Genomic DNA, 18987 nt, shown 5'->3' with positions numbered 1-18987 from the left:
ATTTGGGTAAATCTTTGTAGTTAATGTCCCCAGGAGTAGATGTACTCTGCTCTAGGTTGGGGTGGGGATGTGGGGGGGGGGGGGTAGACAAACATTGGCAGTTAGAAGAAAGACACCTATCTCTCAATTTTGTAATTAACTCTGTTTTGTTTTTATTCATAGGAGGCAGATAGTTTAGGGCAAAGTTGCATGGAACATTCTTTCCTTGTTAAAAGACCTCACGGGGACAGGAAGACTTTAGACCAGAACGAAGGAAGGGGTGAGGGCATGCACATGAGGTAATAATGTCTTCTCCCTGATGAAACAGATGGAAGAACTGAGGACAAGAAGAAAGGAGGTAAGAAATGGAGATGCACAAGGGCTTCAAGAGGGGAGCCATGGTGCCAAGAAACGCAAGGACAGAGTGATCATTAGCAGCAAGCACCAAGGACCCGCAGGGCCTGGGAGAAAGGATGGGATGATGGAGAAGGAAGAGAGGGACATGTGGCATGCGTTCTGCTCAGTGGTTGGTGGGGGGAGTCCTGCACAGGACCCCTCAATAGACTTAGGATTTAAATGAGAGAATGAGCCAACTAATCTTCTCCACAAAATGATCAGGAAACCTGCCTGTTGTTATTTTAAAACTCCAACACATGGCCCAGGATTCCTCTTTCTAGGGGAGATTATTTACTTCACTAGACCCCCCTACAGAGTTCTTTGTGCCTCTGAGTCAATGTATCACCTTTGTGCTGGAGGTTAACAGAAAGCCCACCACTGAGAGACTTAAGGAGCCAGCAGGTATTACAATAATACCCATTTTTTTTTCCTGCTTGACACAATTGTGATCCACTTAGTCTCAAAATTGCTACTGACAAAGTGTACGGCTGTTCAACACATAACAATTATTTTATTTCGTTATTTAAAAATCTCATCTATTCATTTAGAGAGAGAGAGAGGCAGAGGGAGGGAGAGGTAGAGGGAAAATCCTAAGCAGACTCCAAATTGAGCGCAGAGCTCGACTCAGGACTCAATCTCACGACCCCCAGCTCATGTCCGGAGCTGAAATCAAGAGTCTGATGCTTGACCAACTGAGCCACGCTGGTGCCCCGACACATAACCATTATTTTGGATTCACAAGACCACAGGGACAAATGTGCTTTACAAAGGAAGTAGCTGCATACAAAGGTAGGGCGAGCTTACTCAAGGTGCCATCATAAAACACGGTGGGTACATGCTAAGTGGATGGAATCCCTTTTTAACCAAAGCACTGTTACTACCGATCCTTTTGGGCAGAAAAACATGGTCCTTTTAATAGGACAATCTTTAATAAAGAAAACAGTTCCCTGCCTTGCCTTTAAACGTGAGGCCCGAGGTTTCGATGATGCTTTTCAACTATCCCCTGCCCTTTGGTGTTGACCTCAGCCTCTGCAGCTTTGGTGTCCGCTCCATCAAAATGATTTTCCACAGTTATAACCCATTGCACCACATCATCACATTTTTTTGTATAGAGCAGCAGTCACTACTTGCGTGGAATAATAGTTATTTATGCCTTGCCAAATGCTTTCCGTAGCCTGAGTCTCATCTGTTTTCTACTCAACGGATCAGAGCTCTGCTGCCCTCAGAAGTAGTGGTGATCAGACCTGGGGTCTGCAGACTCCTGTGGGCAGAGCAATAAAGTCCATGAACTCAGGTGGGGGCAACTACATCTTTGTTTCACTAACCTCTAACTGAAATAAAGCATTTCCTCCAATTACGAAATGTAGGCAAACAAGTTAAAGTTATCTGTGACTGCCACGGAAAGAAATTAGGTATTTTTATATCAAATAACAGCAAGCATCTTGACGTTCAGCACTACTTCAAAACTGTAGATTTAAGCAACATATATTACCATGATCACAATTAAAATTATTCTTACGACTTTTATCATCACTGGTTTCCTCTGTCGTCTTGCATATTTTGCGTATTTTAAAACATTTTGAGAAAGGGTCTGCTAAAGCTCACCATACTGCTGTATACTTGTCATCCATGGCATAAAAAAGGGGTGAAGGACCCCCTGACTGCTGAAATGTTCCGGTAGTTTTGCTAAACCCATTAAGTTTAGCTGTTACATAGTCATAACCCTTCTCCATTACGTTCCAGCATAGCGAAATATCATTCCAAACATTTTTAGAGTGGTTCAAGCCTACAGGCTCTTACAATGTTTGGAAGGTAAAAAGAAGACAAGAAGTTTGCTAACCTGCGAAGTTCTTCTTAGGCTTTCCCAAAGGAAATGTTTTGACAGAACATGGAGGGCTTCACCTTAAATGCCTATATTCAGGGGTTCCCACTAAATGTGCCCCAACCCCTGGTTGTCCCACCTACATGTGTGCATGAAGCTGTATATTTTTCCTTGTGTCTCCATTCCGGTACCCCAGAGTTCTGATCGTCCAGTCTTCTTTTCTTACTGGTAACTTCTTTCTGACAGTGAGAAACCTGGCTCTCATGATCTAGGAGGACTCACTTGTTCGAACCTAGTGCACGTTGATAGTTTTTTTTTTTTTTCTCAATCAATGGCAAGCTTTTATTTAAAATATAGAAATCTATTGTTTCATTTGAATATTTCCAAAGAATCAAACTCATCCTGGGCAGACCACATGGTGGCTATCCAGAGCACTGAAAAGGGATCCATTTGGTCACCATGATCCAGCAGTAAATTCTTCAAGCGGGGTTAGGTTTTAAGTTCTTCATGCTGCTCTTGATCAATCAGCAACTGTGACTGGGGTTCAGAAACCATCCTTAACTCATCTCCAGATGGATTCTAGAATTGCTAACCCATACCACTGTGAGAAACCAGTGTATCCCTTCTAGTGTGGTGCTTGGTTACAGTTCTTTTCATCTTTGGCCTTAAAGGTACTCAATCAGAACACGGTTTCTGCAACTTCTTTCCCTTCCCCACCCCCTTTGTGAGGTGATGTGATTCTCTGGTAATAATTCTGGGACCAAGTCAAACATGTGGGTTTTTTCCCCCACACCAGGCGCCTGTCCTACCATTCACCTCAATTCTGACTCTATCTGCCTAGAGATGGCATCGATCCCAAAGGTCAAAGGGGCCCAGTCCCACAAGATGGGCCCCCGGCCCCCATTCACACAACAGTGGCAAGCTCAGGCTGTCCCCCATGCTTCAGACCCACGGGTTATCAACTGCAGGTTCCTAGCACTTGCTCCGTGGGGGCAGTCTTGTTTAGTCTTCAAGAGCAGCTCACAGAACTGAGAGGAATATTTTACTTACTGGATTACTGGTTTATTATTAAAGAATAGAACTAAGGAACCATCACATGAAGAGATGCACAGGGCAAGGTTGGGGGAAGGTGTGGAGCTTCCATGCTCTCTACTCAGGGGCCCCTCTCCCAACACCTCCCTGTGCTCATCATCCAAGAAGCTCTGGGAACCCTGTCCTTGTGGGTCCTAGGCTTCATTACGTAGGCCAGATTGATTAATTCATTGGCTACTGGAGCCTAATTCAACCTTCAGCTCCCTCTTCCTTCCCAGGAGGCTAGGGGCTCAAACAGAAAGGCCCAACCCCATAATCATGAGGTTGGCTCCCAGCCCCTAGCCCCCACACCCTTAGCTGCAATCCTGAAGTCACCTCATTAATATAAATTCAGGTGCAGATAGAAGGGGGTCTGGTATGAATAACAAGGCACCCATTTCACCTTTGGGGCTCTCAGAGGATTTCAGGAACTGCAAACAAGAGACCAAATATTTCAACAAAAGATGCTCTTTGCTCTTAACTGCCTAGGAAACTCCCAAGGCTTTGGGAGCTGTGAGCCAGGAACCCTGAAGGAAGACTCAATAGATATTTATTATAAATCTCAGTATTGCAACGTGTAATACAGTTAGATTCATCTGCCACAGCAGCATTCCATCTTCCCCTTCTATCTAGTTCGATTTTACTTTTATATATAAGATAAAACTGACTATTTGTGGCATACAGTTTAAAGGGTTTTGACAGACATGTATGACCACCACCACCATCACCACCACCACTGGCCACCCGGCACCTCCATCACTCCCAAATTCCTCGCGCTGGCCTCGGTGCCATCTACTTTTCCCCCAATCTGTCTCACGGCACTTCTGATTACAACTCTCACTGTGACCGCATCCAGGGCACAGTGAGGAGACACAGACATGCATGTGGCCTCATTTAACTACAAGTTCATAGTCACCGACCTCCACTTGGACCCTTACCCATTCTCTGAAACGATTATGGGATCTCAACGCCCACCCCACCCCCGAGCCCCGCCAAGCTCCACCCCTTACTGTTAGCCGATGAGTCACCTTCTACCAGAAAAAAATGTCAACAAATGGGGACAACCTCAACCTGCTGCCACCAAACCCACCTGGTGTCCTGCGTTTGCACCGCTCATCCTTCTTCCCTCCTAGTGCAATGGACATGATGTTCCTCCTCTTAAGAAAGGCCTGTCCCTCTCTCTCTGGGTCCCACCTCTCCCACCTTCCCAGGATCCTCAGCCATCTCTTTGGTCTTCTCACATCTTTCCATTTTTTCCCCTGCTCGAATTTTTAGCATGACAACCATCCTTGAACCATGCATCCATCTTGCTAGCACCCTCTCCCCTTCCCTGCACGGCCAGATACTGCTGAAGGTGTGCCTTACTTGCCCTCTTTGCTTCCTTAGGACCTCCACCACTCACCAGCACCCCTCCTCAATAGGGTCTCCACAAACATCTCCATGTTCTTCAGGCTCCAACTTCTTGCTCTTAGCAGATGCAGTTCAGGTAGGCACACCCCGCTCCTTCCAAATGCTCTCCTCTTGTTTCTTCCCTCTCCTGCCAGTCTTTCTGCCTCTTGCTCTAGCTTCACTCCCACCACCTGACCCTCAAGTGTTGGAGATGTTTGACAAAGACTCTCTCCTTAACCAAATGAGGGTCAGCTCCTCTGTGTCTCTCTAACTAGGCCCTGACCTTGGGCACTGCCCTTGGTCCACCTAGTCCAGTTTTAGCAAGGATCCTACTGCGTCAGGTTAATGAAAACCCCCACCCTTGGTATCTGATCACTCTGGCCAGCCTCTAGCAAGAATCCTGGTAAGTCTGAATCTGGTGAGTGTTGGCATGGGAGAATTTTTTTCTACTCTTCAGGGACCTTTTACTTGGCCTAAGAATCAAATCGAGAAGAGACAGATTAACAAGAGAAAATCAAATGTAATAGTGTAGACACAGGGAATCCACGCAGACATGGAGACTGCAAAGATAGGCAACATGATGCTTCTATGAGCTGGGGAGGGGGTGGATGTCTGAAGGTACAAAGGGAGAAGACCATTTGCAGGAAGGTGAAAGATGTTTGGAAAACAAAAGACAGCCTCTTTTTTGTGTGTGTGAGCTCTACACCCAATGCAGGGCCCAAACTCGACCCCAAGACCAAGAGTCACATGTTCTATCAACTGAGCCAGCCAGGCACCCCAAGGGTTCTTCCCCTACTATACGGTGAAGTTTCTTGAGTCCAGAGAAATCTCTGTTAATAGCTCTCTTCCCAGTATAAGCAGGCAGGTGAGGGGGAGGTACAGAGCTTTTCCTGAACTTGCTGGGTTTGGGATGCTTTGAGTTCATGGCCAAAATGGTCCCTGGTGGGGTGGCCTGCACCCAGCCCCCCCCCCCCCCCCCCCCCCCCCGGCCAAGAATCCCGCTTAGCCCTCATGTTTCTTCTCAGTGATTTTCTGTCCACTGACTCCAACCCGACTTGCTGGCTATAAATCTCCACTTGTCATTGTGGTACCTGGAATTGAGCTTGATCTCACCTCCCTACCACAAAATCCCAATGCAGTAGTTCCTTCTTGAATAAAGTTTTCTTTACCATCTTTAACAAGGGTCATAAACAATTTTTCTTTAAGTGGGAAGAAACCCTTCCATTCTGTAGTTGAGGGTAAAAACAGGTGTAATCACGATTTAAGCAAAAGTAAAGATAAAGACATAACACCAAAGCCCAGCAATTCCACTTAAGTTCCTACACCTGAGTACATGCTTTGCAAGCAGCGCAGTGAGACTTATAAAGGTGAAAAATTAAAAAGCCAATGATCTGTCAACAAAAGAATGGGGGGTAAGTTGTAGTATGCTGATTCTGAAGGGGAGAAGAATTCGCCAAGGCAAAAATGTCTCTTTGACATAAGGATTTTCTCGAGCTGGCAATTTTTAAGAAACAGCAGACAGAGAAGTTCTGAAAACTGAGAAGACATTTATCCTTTTTTTTTTTAAGATTTTATTTATTTATTCATGAGAGACACAGAGACAGAGAGAGAGAGGCAGAGACACAGGCAGAGGGAGAAGCAGGCCCCATGCAGGGAGCCTGAAGTGGGACTAGATCCAGGTCTCCAGGATCATGCCCCCGGGCCGAAGGCGGCGCTAAACCACTGAGCCACACTGGCTGCCCGACATTTACCCTTTTATAGGAGACACTGATCTACAAGCATAGGAGAAATTTCCCCACAAACCAGGAAGAGATGACTAAGTCCCCAGAAACTTATCAATGGAAAAAGCAAGGTATTAAATTTGCATAACCACCCCACTCTTGTTTACTATGCTTTTCCTGCCAACCTCCCATAATTGCACCCCTCGATCTTGCCCCCCATCTTTTGTATTTAGCTGGTAACAGTATTTAAGGGGATGGTGGCTTGGGCCGTTTCAGGGTCACTCAGTTTTCCTGGGTTTCTCCCATTTATACAGAAGGTACACAAGTTATTAAATTTCTGTTTGTATTTTACCCCCTGTTAATCTGTTGTTATGGAAGGATCTCAGCCAAGAACCAGGAGGGTAGAGTGCAAAATATTTTTTCCTCCCCTATAATTCAATGGAATATTTTATAGCGGTTAAAGTAAACTAGGGAGCTACATATATCAACATGGATAAACCCTGAAAATATAACACTGAGTTAAAAAAGCAATTTGCAAAAGGATTTGTTTCGGATGATAGCATTTATATACACTTTAAAAACACACCAAATGATAGTATATATTCTTATGGAGACACATAGATGCAGTAAAAGTTTAAACACATGAACAAGAAGCATACACATCAGCGTCAGGATTATGGTTTCCTCTGCAGAAGAGCTAGAAATGCGGGGTTTCTGTAGTGTTTTATTTCTTTTCTTTTCTTTCTTTTTTTAGATTTTATTTATTTATTCATGAGAGACACACAGAGAGGCAGAGACACAGGCAGAGGGAGAAGCAGGCTCCATGCAGGGAGCCCGACTTGGGACTAGATCCTGGGTCTCCAGGATCACGCCCTGGGCCCAAGGCAGGAGCTCAACCGCTGAGCCACCCAGGGATCCCTGTAGTGTTTTATTTCTTTAAAAAAAAAGTAAACAAACCCAAAACTATAGCAAAAGTGGGTGGTGGGTATAGGGTGCCAGTTATATTGTTTTCTGCACTTTCTATGAGAAATATTTTCTAATAATATTTAATGTTTTGGCTTTTTAAAAGTACGTGCAATGGTTTGAACCATGTATGCTCTGGATTTTCGAAGTAGGCTTGCCTTTAAAATGCAAAATGTAGGTTTTAGATAATGTGCTCAGCATTATACTGCAGAACCATTTTATGGATTTCTTAAGAACCTGTCAAATGTAGTTACACATAATTAAACTAAAGAAAATGGTTTACTCTGGAACATTTGCCAACTCTACTGGGATCTTGGAAACAAGTGCCCCTGAGATTTAAATCAGGGGTTGCCATTCTTGGTTACATACCAGATCACTTGGGGAGCTTACAGCAAAGGAGAGTACAGCCCTACCAATTAAGACTGATTCAACAGACTCCGGATGAAGCCCAGGCCTCTGTATTTCTCAAAAGCTCCTCAAGATGATGCTAATTGTAGCCTGGGCTGGCATCTGGTTTATATGCATGATTTGGAAAGTAAAAACTCAACCCCTCCTACAGCAAATATTCAAAAGCCACACCATTCATTTGTCTACAGAAATGATTCATGAATGTGCACCCCTGCTCTCTCCCCTTGCCCACCCTCACCCCCAAAGCGTCTGGCTTTAAAATGTTTTTGTGTTGGGGGGATCCCTGGGTGGCTCAGCGGTTAAGCGCCTGCCTTCAGCCCAGGGCGTGATCCTGGAGCCCCGGGATTGAGTCCCACGTCGGGCTCCCTGCATGGAGCCTGCTTCTCCCTCTGCCTGTGTCTATCCTGTGTCTCTCTCTCTCTGTGTCTCTCATGAATAAATAAAGTCTTTAAAAAAAAAATGTTTTTGTGTTGAATACGTAACAAGTCTCAAAAAGACCGTTGCCCCCACATACCTGGAAAAAAGCTGTTACCCCATCCCCATCCAGCCCACTTCTCAACCTCTCTCACAGGTGACCACTCTGATCAGCTTATGTATATCTTTATATATTTTTTATATACAAATCTAAGCAAATAGGAATAGACTTCCTTATTCTCCTCCCTGCCTTTTCTAAAAGGTAGCATACTATGTACCCTATTCTGTGCCTTTTATTCATGTGGCAATATATTCTGGAGAGGTTTCTGCTTTAGGACTTAGAGAATACCTTCATTCCCTTTTTTTTATAGTTGCAAAATAGTCCATTGTGTACAAGATCACTCTTGTTTTTATTTAAACCAGGGCTGCTTTAGGGAGCCAAAGAAACTAATCAAAGGGCAGAGATGGGAAAGTGCAACCAAAATCTCTTTTAGTATTATGAATAATGCCCAATGAGGGGAACTCAGGGTCACTGTGTCAATCCATATCTCCACTGCGGACAAGGTTACACAAATCTGCAAGTGAAAAAAACCCAGATCTATACATATATAGTGCATTTCTTGGCAAGAAAACTTTCCTCTACCCACAGGAAGGGTGGGGTAGAGGGGTGGGGAGGGTGCAGCTGAGAACTGACAATAAACAGATTAACAGGAAAAAGTTTCTTTATCCACACTAATGTTTGTTTGTTTAAGATTTTATTTATTTATTCATGATAGACATAGAGAGAGAGAGAGAGAGAGAGAGAGAGAGAGAGAGAGGCAGAGACACAGGCAGAGGGAGAAGCAGGCTCCCTGTGGGGAACCTGATGTGGGATTCTATCCCAGGACTCCGGGGAGCATGACTCACGCCAGAGGTAGATGCTTAACTACTGAGCCACCCAGGTGCCCCACTTACACTTGTTTTGCGTGGTCATGGAGAAGTCTGTGATTTTTATGTTGCCCAAATTATTACTTTTCTTTGGGGGATGATATCTGGCTTTTAATTATAATGATCTTCCTTACTCTAAGATAATAAAGGAATCTGCTCATGTTTAGTTTTAGTATTTTATAGATTTTCTAATTTATGTGCATTTTAATACTGGCTAGTAACAACAGAATGCATGAATAGATTTTATTTTTTCCAGTTTTTTTTTTTTTTTTTTTTTTTTTTTTTTTTAATGAGCTCTATGCCCAGTGTGAGGCTTGAACTCATGATCCTGAGATCAGGAGTGGCATGTTCTAGTGACTGAGCCAGCCAGGTGCCCCCTAAGACTTTTTGACCTACAAGGCAATAAAAATCAAGATAATGATTCTACAGCTAGGTAGAGTGCTCACCCGTGGTAAACAGATTTTGATGGTATTTTTCATGTCCTTCTGCACTGTTAAAGAACAAAACTTAACCAAGTAAATTTGAAGATCTAATTGCTTATATTAAACAATTCACGAATTGGGCAGCATCCCATCCAGCAAGCAGAGGGGACCTCCACTGAGCTAAATAAAGAAAGGTTTTCAAAGGCAGGGAGGGCATTAGAAAAAAAGAAGAAAGTAATTTATTATCAAGGAATGCACTGTTTAAGCAAGGCGGCCCTCCTTCCTAAGGGGAGCTGAATGGGTCTATCAGTACATTTCCTAGCTGGACCAGGAAATTCCAAGTTGATCCGTGAAAGGTTACATTCCTGAGGGGTTGAAACTATTTAAGTTAGGCATTAAGTTTTGGTCTCCTGCCTTGGGGCCCTGAATCTAAACAACACCATTCTGGGCCTCCGGTTTTCTCTTTCACAGTACTCATTCAACTTCACAGACCCAGAAAAGGTAAAATCATATTATTTTATGATACAATTAAATATGTAGAATACATAAAAGAAGGATCTTTGAACCATCAACACACTAGAATCTCTTCTGATCCTGTTGGAAACTAAAAAAAAATTTTTTTTTTTTTTTAATTTATGATAGTCACACAGAGAGAGAGAGAGAGAGAGAGAGGCAGAGACTCAGGCCGAGGGAGAAGCAGGCTCCATGCAGGGAGCCCGATGTGGGATTCGATCCCGGGTCTCCAGGATCGCGCCCTGGGCCAAAGGCAGGCGCTAAACCACTGCGCCACCCAGGGATCCCTAAAAAAATTTTTAAAAGCAAACCAACGCAGTGAGATATGATCAGAATGGTTAAAAGTTAAAAAAAAAAAAAATCACAGTGACAATGCCGACTGCTGGCAAATGGGGCAAAACAGGCTCTCTGACACACCATCACCTGGAAACCTGTTCTCCTAAAAACCCATGCCTTTTCTAATAGAACCCTATTGGTTTTCCCTTAGAATCAGTTTCTGCCCCTTCCCTTTTCCCAACCAGGATATGTAAGCATTTAAGTTCAACCTCTGAAAGAGCCAGCTACACTTCTTTTGTTGGATCCCCTACACAGATGAAACAGACCTTTCCCTTGAGTTAATGCTTTTTGTCAGTTGAATTTCCAGATTCTGGCTCCTGAACCCAAGAGGGCAGAGAAGATTTTCCTTCTCTATAAGGGAATATTGCTCAGCAGTAAAAAAAAAAAAAAAAACCAAACTACTGATCTGAGCAACAACTTGTTCAAACCTCTGGAGAATTATGCTGAATGCAAAAAGCTAATCCCAAAGGTTACGGAGCTAGGATTTCATTTATCTAACATTCTTGAGATGATACAATTATACAGAGGGAGAAGAGAACCACTAGGTTACTAGGCCTTATGTCATGTGGTTAAACAAGAGTGACCCAAGAGACCTTTATGAGGATGGAACCGTCCTGTAGCTGGATTGTGGTGGTGGATACATAAACATACATGTGATAGAACTGCGCAGCACTAAATATATAAATTTACACATGAAACTGGAGATATCTGAGTAAGTCCTATGGATGGTCTCTGTATCAGAACTTGGTTGTGACACTGTACTGTAGTTTTTATAAGTGTCACCACGAAGGCGGATTGGACAGAGTACCCAGGATTCTCTCTGTGTTACTTCTGACAACTGCATGAGGATCTACGATTATCTCCTGAAAATAGTTTAAAAAAAAATCTATGGGGATCCTTGGGTGGCGCAGCGGTATAGCACCTGCCTTTGCCCAGGGCGCGATCCTGGACACCCGGGATCGAATCCCACGTCGGGCTCCCGGTGCATGGAGCCTGCTTCTCCCTCTGCCTGTGTCTCTGCCTCTTTCTCTCTCTCTCTCTGTGTGACTATCATAAATAAATAAAAATTAAAAAAAAAAAATCTATGGCACCTCCTCCTCACCAAGTTAAATTCACCAGGTTATGTTAAAATTAGAGAAACCAAATTTTATAGCTTTACCATTACAGAAATTCATATGGTTTATGAGAGTTATATCAACAATTTAGAGGACTGAATGAATAAAAACTTAAACATTCTATCTCTTATAAATTTGTACCTGTTTCTAAAACATGTAAATTTAAGAAGTATTCCAGCAGGAAGCAGTGGCCAAGAGGGGCAGGTCCTCTGCGCCAAGATTTCATATAATAAACACAAGGCAAGGTTAAATGCCAACTGCTTAATTATGCTCACTGCTTGTTATTGCTTTAGCTTAATTAACCTAATCAAATGAAAACAGTGATTTTTTTGGTAATGCTTTTATGCTCCTTGGGATATAAGGATCAATATAGCATGTAAGTAGTTCTGCAGGTTTATAGGACAATATTTATTTAGTGCCTTATTATATAATCAGCTGGCCACATTTTTCTTCTACTGCTTTAGGCTCTGTGGTTGGCTAAGGCAGATTCCTGCCAAGACAGCTAGTTTCCCTTACAGCAAAGCAAAAAGAGGAGGAGGCAGAGGTAAGAGGATATACTTCTTAATGCTACTTTATTGATCATGGTTTATACATTCTTTGGTATAGTAGCTATTACATTGTTCCTTTCCCACTCTCTTAGAGAGGATTCCCATCTTCTTCTAGACAGATCTTTCAATGAATTCTCACTAAATCCAAGATACCATTTTAAGATCAGATTTAGGTATTGCATATCTCACATTAAATTTTAAGTCGATCCTTCCTCTGCTTTCATATCCTTGAACCAAAACTCCTACACCAGAACCCCTCTGACCTCTGCTTGCTTTCTCCATAAACAGTAACTTCTGTTCTAGGTATTCTCTGGAACTACTAAAAAGGTAGCCCTTCCCTTCCACCAGTCTCAGGCTACTCCTTCTAATAGTACTGGAAGTAGTATTACTAGTAGTACTACTGGTTCCTTTTTTTTTTTTTTAAGATTTTATTTATTTATTCATGATAGACATAAAGAGAGAGAGGGGAGCAGAGACACAGGCAGAGGGAGAAGCAGGCCCCATGCAGGGAGCCCACCCGTGGGACTTGATCCCGGGACTCCAGGACGGTGCCCTGGGCCAAAGGCAGGCGCTTTCATTCCAGGCTGCTCCCTATGGGGTCTTTTCTTTACTCTATCTGGCACAAGGTCTGCTGGTACTTTTGCTCTTAAGACTGGACTTAAATATCCTTTTCCTTCTTTTGCTCCAGTTCTGAATATAAAGCCTGTTTGTCACAAATGCTCCTCGAAGGGATATCCTATGTTAATTCTCCTCTTTGCTTTGCCTGTCTCCAACATTCCCCCAATATGGTCTGTAATATGCTCCAAAGGCTCAGCCCTGTATCTCTAGCTCCGATATTTCCAGATCCCTTTTCTGCTCGGCTTCCAAAATGCTTTCAGTTGACACTTTTAGAAGCCTGGAATCTAAAGCAGAATGAATGCTTTTCCTTTCTGTTCCTCCAAACTGTCTTCCCCCAGACACCCCAATCTCTGCATATCACTCAGCTAACTCCATTCAAAAATGTGGTGTCCATCTAATTCCTCCATTTTTAGATAATGACCAAATCTTCTCAAGTTTTCCTTTGTGAATGTGTCCGCCTTTCTAGCCAGCAGTAGTATCACCCTAGCTGAGGGCTTGTGTCACCACAGGTGAACTTCTGAAGTGGTCTAAGTGGTCACCTATCCCTTTGGGTTCCTTCTGCAAGCTATTAACCTTTTTTTCTGTTTGCCTTTGGCAAACAGCAGCTCAGAATCTCAATGGCTCCTGTTGAAATCTGGAAAATCAATTCCTATAGTCAACAAACTGAGTGTGGCAAGTAGTAGTATGATAGTTTTCCACCAGCCTATGAGGAGAAAGGCCACATTCCACCTCCACCCCCCCTAAGAACACAGGGGCAGCACAGGTCTATACCAGTAGTTCTCAACAAGGGGCATTGTTGTTTTGCCCCCAGGGAATATCCGGCAATGTCTGGAGACATTTTCAGTTGTGTGGGGGTGGGGTGCTCACCATCCTGTAATGCACAGGACAGCCTCCCCACCACAGGGAATCATTTGGCCTCCAGATCATTCTGGACAGGCACTGACCGACAGTGCCAAAGTCAAAGCAATGTAAGCCCAAGAGCAGGCTGGTATGAAAGGATCCTGAAAGAAAGGAGAAAGCATTTTATGGCAGCCAGAGAAGACTGTTTTGGTTACTTAGTCTTCTTGGCACCAGAGAGAAAGAAGGGTTTGGAAACAAAGACCTATTTGCATTTGCAAAAACAAAAACAAAAAGAAAACCCACAAAACAAAACACAACCGCTGCCATTTCTGTACTGATAAGTAATAACATTATGAATGCTTGCATTTTAGTCAACAAAAAAGTGCTGTTATCTGGAACTGTGGGCAACCCTAATGAACCAAGACTCACTGCTGCACGAACAAGTGTGGACTTAAGCACTGAACGTTATAGACACCTGTCATTTAAACTCATTCTGTCGGGCAGCCCGGGTAGCTCAGCGGTTTAGCCTTCAGCCCAGGGCCTGATCCTGGAGACCAGGGATGGAGTCCCACGTCGTCGGGCTCCCTGCATGGAGCCTGCTTCTCCTTCTGCCTGTGTCCCTGCCTCTCTCTCTCTGTGTCTCATAAATAAATAAAAATAAAATCTTAATAAATAAATAAATAAATAAATAAATAAATAAATAAACTCACTCTGTCAACCTGCAAACATCACATCAGCAATCCTAGAATAATTATTTCTCAGACAAGCGCAGTACATTCCTACATCTACACTGTGGTTCACGCATCTCCTTGGCCTATAATGTCCACCAATCTGTTGCTTTACCTAAATCTAAGCCATCCCCTTTTATGATGCACAGTTCCAACCTCTCCTTCCATAAGCCCATCTGTCCAGGCTATTTATTTTAACGCTGGCAATAAATAAAATCTTCTACTGTTCCTACTGGCACTTCTTAACACATCTACCTTGTCTCTCCAATTAAAAATGTAATTTCCTTGAGGCCAAAGACCCTGATGTAAACTTGCACACCCCTGAGACTGATCAGAGACCTCTCTGCATAGAGCAAAATCACCCCACCCCGTCCTCCCAGTTACTGGTAATGGATGCTGCCTGTATTAACAGTGAGCCTTTGCTGAGTATTTCCTATGTGCCAAGAGCTGTGTTAAGCGCTTGACATCTAACATCTCCCTCAATACTCCTGTTCTCCCCACTTTGTAGTAAAGGAGACAGAAGTACAGAATGGGGCAGCAGCCTGTCTTAAGGTTGTCCAGCTAAGAGGTGGCAGAGAGGATTCAAACTCAAGCACTCTGGCTCCAGGGATCCGGCTATGGCACATGAACAATTTGTTTTTGTTTTTTAAAGATTTTATTAATTTATTCACAAAAGACACACACACACACAGAGAGAGAGAGAGAGAGAGAGGCACAGACAGAGGCAGAGAGAGAAGCAGGCTCCATGCAGGGAGCCCGACATGGGACAAGATCCTGGGTCTCCAAGATCACACCCTGTGTTGAAGTCAGCGCTAAACCGCTGAGCCACCTGGGCTGCCCACGTGAACAATTTCTGCTTCTGCGTGTACTAAGCTCTCACCGTCCAGAGGCCACATATGTCTAAAAAAAAAAGACCTTTATAAGATTAACTGAATAATATTACATCAAGAATATTTTTTATGAAGAATATTTTTTATGAAGAGTATTTTTTAAAAAATGATCTCTTGCAAAATATCAAGTGGCTTAAAATGTTTTGGAACAAAAGGTGGCCCGGTCAATTCCTCACAAATTTGGTTGCCCAATCAAAATGGACAGGTTGGGATCCCTGGGTGGCGCAGCGGTTTGGTGCCTGCCTTTGGCCCAGGGCGCGATCCTGGAGACCCGGGATCGAATCCCACGTCGGGCTCCCGGTGCATGGAGCCTGCTTCTCCCTCCGCCTGTGTCTCTGCCTCTCTCTCTCTCTCTCTGTGACTATCATAAATAAAAAAAAAAAAAAAAAAAAAAAAAAAAAAAAACAAAACAAAAAAACAAAATGGACAGGTTAGTTCTAATGCATTTGCAGGGACAACTGAACCCTTCTGAGAAGGCAAGCGTGGTGGAGCGCCCAAGCAGTGGCCTGACTCCCGGGTGACACAGAGCATGCCTACCACCGCCTCCCAGGTCCTCATCTGTGAAATGAAGCCACTGACTCCTGCTTAATAAGAGTCTATCGGGTGGATATAAAATGCTTTCCCTGGTCTTTTGTAAATCCTCAGTAAATTCTTCCTTTTCATTGATCTTTTTTTTTTCTTTAAGATTTTGTTTACTTGAGAAAGTGAGAGAGCACGAGCATGGGCGACAGGGAGAAAAAGCCTCTCCCCACAGAGCAGGGAGCCTGGCTCGGAGCCTGATCCCAGGGTGACCTAAGCCCAAGGCAGACACTTAACCCACTGAGCCACCCAGTCGCCCTCCATTTATCTTTGAGAGGAACCAAAATTAGCCCTACTTTGGAATTCTCTACCCTCCATACCACCTGCTGTGACAGCAATAAAACTAGATCATAGCTGATTGCTTAGCTCCAAGACTCAAAACCTTCAATGGCTTTTGACAATCCAAAGGATAAACTCCAACACTCTTAAAACTCCCAGTCTCCTTTTGTTACCATGTTTTCCCTATTCTCTTCTCCTAAAACCTAAACCCAGCTCCTGAAGAACCTCTCTCCCCCCTAATGGTCCTGATCATTGTTCCTTCCTCTGAACCTACAGGCAGACCGTGAAACCCCTGGGGTTTGTACCACACCTACATAATATCAGATTTGTTGGATATAGTTCTAAACTCTCCATTAAAAGAGAAACTTCTATGGGATGCTTGGGTGGCTCAACGGTTTGGCACATGCCTTAGGCCCAGGGCGTGATCCTGGGGTCTCGGGATTGAGTCCCACATCAGGCTCCCTGCATGGAGGCTGCTTCTCCCTCTGCCTGTGTCTCTGCCTCTCTCTCTCTGTCTCTCATAGATAAATAAAATCTTAAAAAAAAAAAGGTAAAAGGTAACTGTTCAAAGTCCTTATTATATCTGCCATATCAGAAGATGCCTCATGCATGGCAGTAAGAACTAACATTTAATGACAACTGACCTTTCATCAGGCACGATTTTTAAGATTTTATTTATTCATGATATATATATACATATATAGAGAGAGGGGGGGGGGCAGAGACACAGGCAGAGGGAGAAGCAGGCTCCATGCAGGGAGCTCGATGTGAGACTCGATCCCGGGACTCGATCCCGGGACTCCAGGATCACGCCCTGGGCCAAAGGCAGGCGCTGAACCACTGAGCCACCCAGGGATCCCCTCATCAGGCATGATTTTAAGTGTCTCACATCCCCCTATAGCTAGGGGCTATTGGTCTCCCCATTTTATAGATTAAGAAACTAAGAGCCACAGAGATTAAGTAACCTGTCCAAGATTATACTGCTAGTAAGTGACAGAGCCTGTATTCAAACCCAAGTATTCAGGTTGCAAAACCCACATTCCTAACCTGGGTGCTATAGTCAACAACCCATCAATTACATCAGCTAATTAATGTAAACGAGCTTTAAAAACTATGAAGGACAATAAGCCCCTATTAATAAACTAACCAATCCAAATAAAATAGGTCTCCACTATCTCCAAAGAAGGGGAGGCAGTAATGCATTAAGGTTAGCATCAAACTGGAATTTGAACGCCAGCTCTATCACTTTCCAGCTGAGTGATGCTGAGCAAGTTACCTGATCTTCTACAGCATCAGCCTCTGCAGCCAACAGATTAGCTGACATTGTGTAAGTGGCAGTAAGAAATTAAGTGGGTGGCTCAGTGGGTTAAGCCTCTGCCTTATCACTTGACAGATGAGCACTGGGTGTGATTCTGTATGTTGGCAAATTGAACACCAATAAAAAATAAATTTATTATTAAAAAAAAAAAAAGCCTCTGCCTTAGGCTCAGGTCATGATAGAGTCCTGGGATAGAGGCCCCGCTCAGCGGGGAGTCTGCTTCTCCCTCTTCCTCTGCCTCTCCCGTCACGTGTGCCCTTTCTCGCTCACTCTCTCTCAAATAAACAAACGAAATCTTTAAAAAAAGAAAAAAGGAATTAAACGAGATGTCACAGGTAGAGCACCAAGAACATCTGCCACACAGCACGTGATCAGTATAACTGCTGGCTCTAAAACAAGAGTCAAATTGTGAGGCCCTAGTAATTATCTTTGCTCAACTCATAAAAAAAAAATCATAAAACAGTACTAATACCAAAAAGACTCACTTCTTTGCAACAATATACTAATTACGACTTCAGTAATTTTCTTAATAGCTCAAGCCTGTAAAGCAATCAAATAACATTAATTACCTCTAATTAAACAAAAAACAAAACAAAAAAAAAAGAGTCCTGCCTCTGGGCACAGCACTCACTGAAACTGTAGTCTGAAGGGCCTTTTAACTCCTCTGAGCAGATACGAAGGAGGTAAAAGTTTACAGCTAAGCAGAGGTCAAGTTGCTAAAGAAGTGGAGCGTATGGAAGGGTGTGAGGGTGTTGGGGAAAGCAAGCTCAACAGTGGAGATCCTGACAAAACCCATCAAAGGTTTTGTCTGCGCTTTTGGGGCAGCCGGGAGTGCAGAATTAGGTGCAACAGGTGACTACTCCTGGGAGGCAGGTGTCATCTCAAGTGCAAGGACGCTCGTGCTCGGGGAATGCGCACCCCCGAGCTGGGGTGAGCTCGCCCACGGGAGATGCTGGGCCCGCGGGCAGCAGATACGGGGCAGAGGGGATCCCCATCCCCGGACGGGCCGGTAGGTCTGACCATCTCCAGGGGCGCTTCCTAACTTTGGAGCAGGGGCTGCAGGAGAGAGGACAGGGCAGGGCAGCAAACGCTCTGCTCGGAGAGCCCGTGCCTGCGTTTCGACTGCCTTTTTAGATAAAATCGGGAGGTGGGGGTGAAATGGGATAGCGGGGGGCACGTGGCATCGGAGGGGACACGTCTCTGCACAATGCCCCCAAAGACCCCGGGCTCCGGGGCTCCCAGGGCCCGACGGCTCGCGGAGAACTCAGGGCGCGCGCGGGTCTCCGACGCCACCCAGGGCTGCGGCTCCGGCTCCGGCTGCGGCTCCGAAGCTTCTAGAACAGCTCCCACCCCCCTTCTCGCCAGCTGCCCGCACTCCCAGCCCAGCCCAGCCCTCCGCACAGGAGCGGGGACCTGCTCCGCCAGAGGCCTGGAGGGAGCTCGGGGGCCCCCGGGTCCCGTTAGGAGAAGCCCCCGCCGCCAACGCACTCACCAGCGCGCCTCCGCGCAGCAGCCGCGCCGCCGCCGCCTCCATGACCCCAAGCGGCCCTGCCAACCCGCGAAGTCGCTGCTCCGCGCCTCCGGGCCCGGCGCCAGCGCGCGGGGGCGGAGCCAGAGCCCGGCCCCGCCCCCTCCCGCCCCCAACACGCCTCCCGGCCCCGCCCCTTCCCGCCTACGGAACCCCAAGAGAGACACACAGCCCCCTCTCCGC

General features: G+C 44.9%; 1 protein-coding gene across 3 annotated transcripts in view; it reads right to left on the bottom strand.

The window, feature by feature from the left end:
- ACADSB (acyl-CoA dehydrogenase short/branched chain) overlaps window positions 1-18987 on the bottom strand; it is a 42073-nt gene that overhangs the window by 21963 nt on the left and 1123 nt on the right. The window contains exon 1 of one of the 3 annotated variants that reach the window (XM_026010711.2): window positions 18769-18918. The exons of 1 other annotated variant lie outside the window; for it this stretch is intronic. In XM_026010711.2, the coding sequence (XP_025866496.1) occupies window positions 18769-18810 (42 nt within the window). In that variant the 5' untranslated portion in view covers window positions 18811-18918. Of the gene's footprint in view, window positions 1-18768; window positions 18919-18987 lie in introns of those variants that run through there. One more of the 3 variants, XM_072740309.1, reaches the window with a different exon arrangement.

The sequence above is a fragment of the Vulpes vulpes genome, chromosome 15, assembly GCF_048418805.1.
Source record: "Vulpes vulpes isolate BD-2025 chromosome 15, VulVul3, whole genome shotgun sequence".
Classification (NCBI taxonomy): domain Eukaryota; kingdom Metazoa; phylum Chordata; class Mammalia; order Carnivora; family Canidae; genus Vulpes; species Vulpes vulpes.
This window is presented reverse-complemented; position numbering and strand designations above follow the sequence as displayed.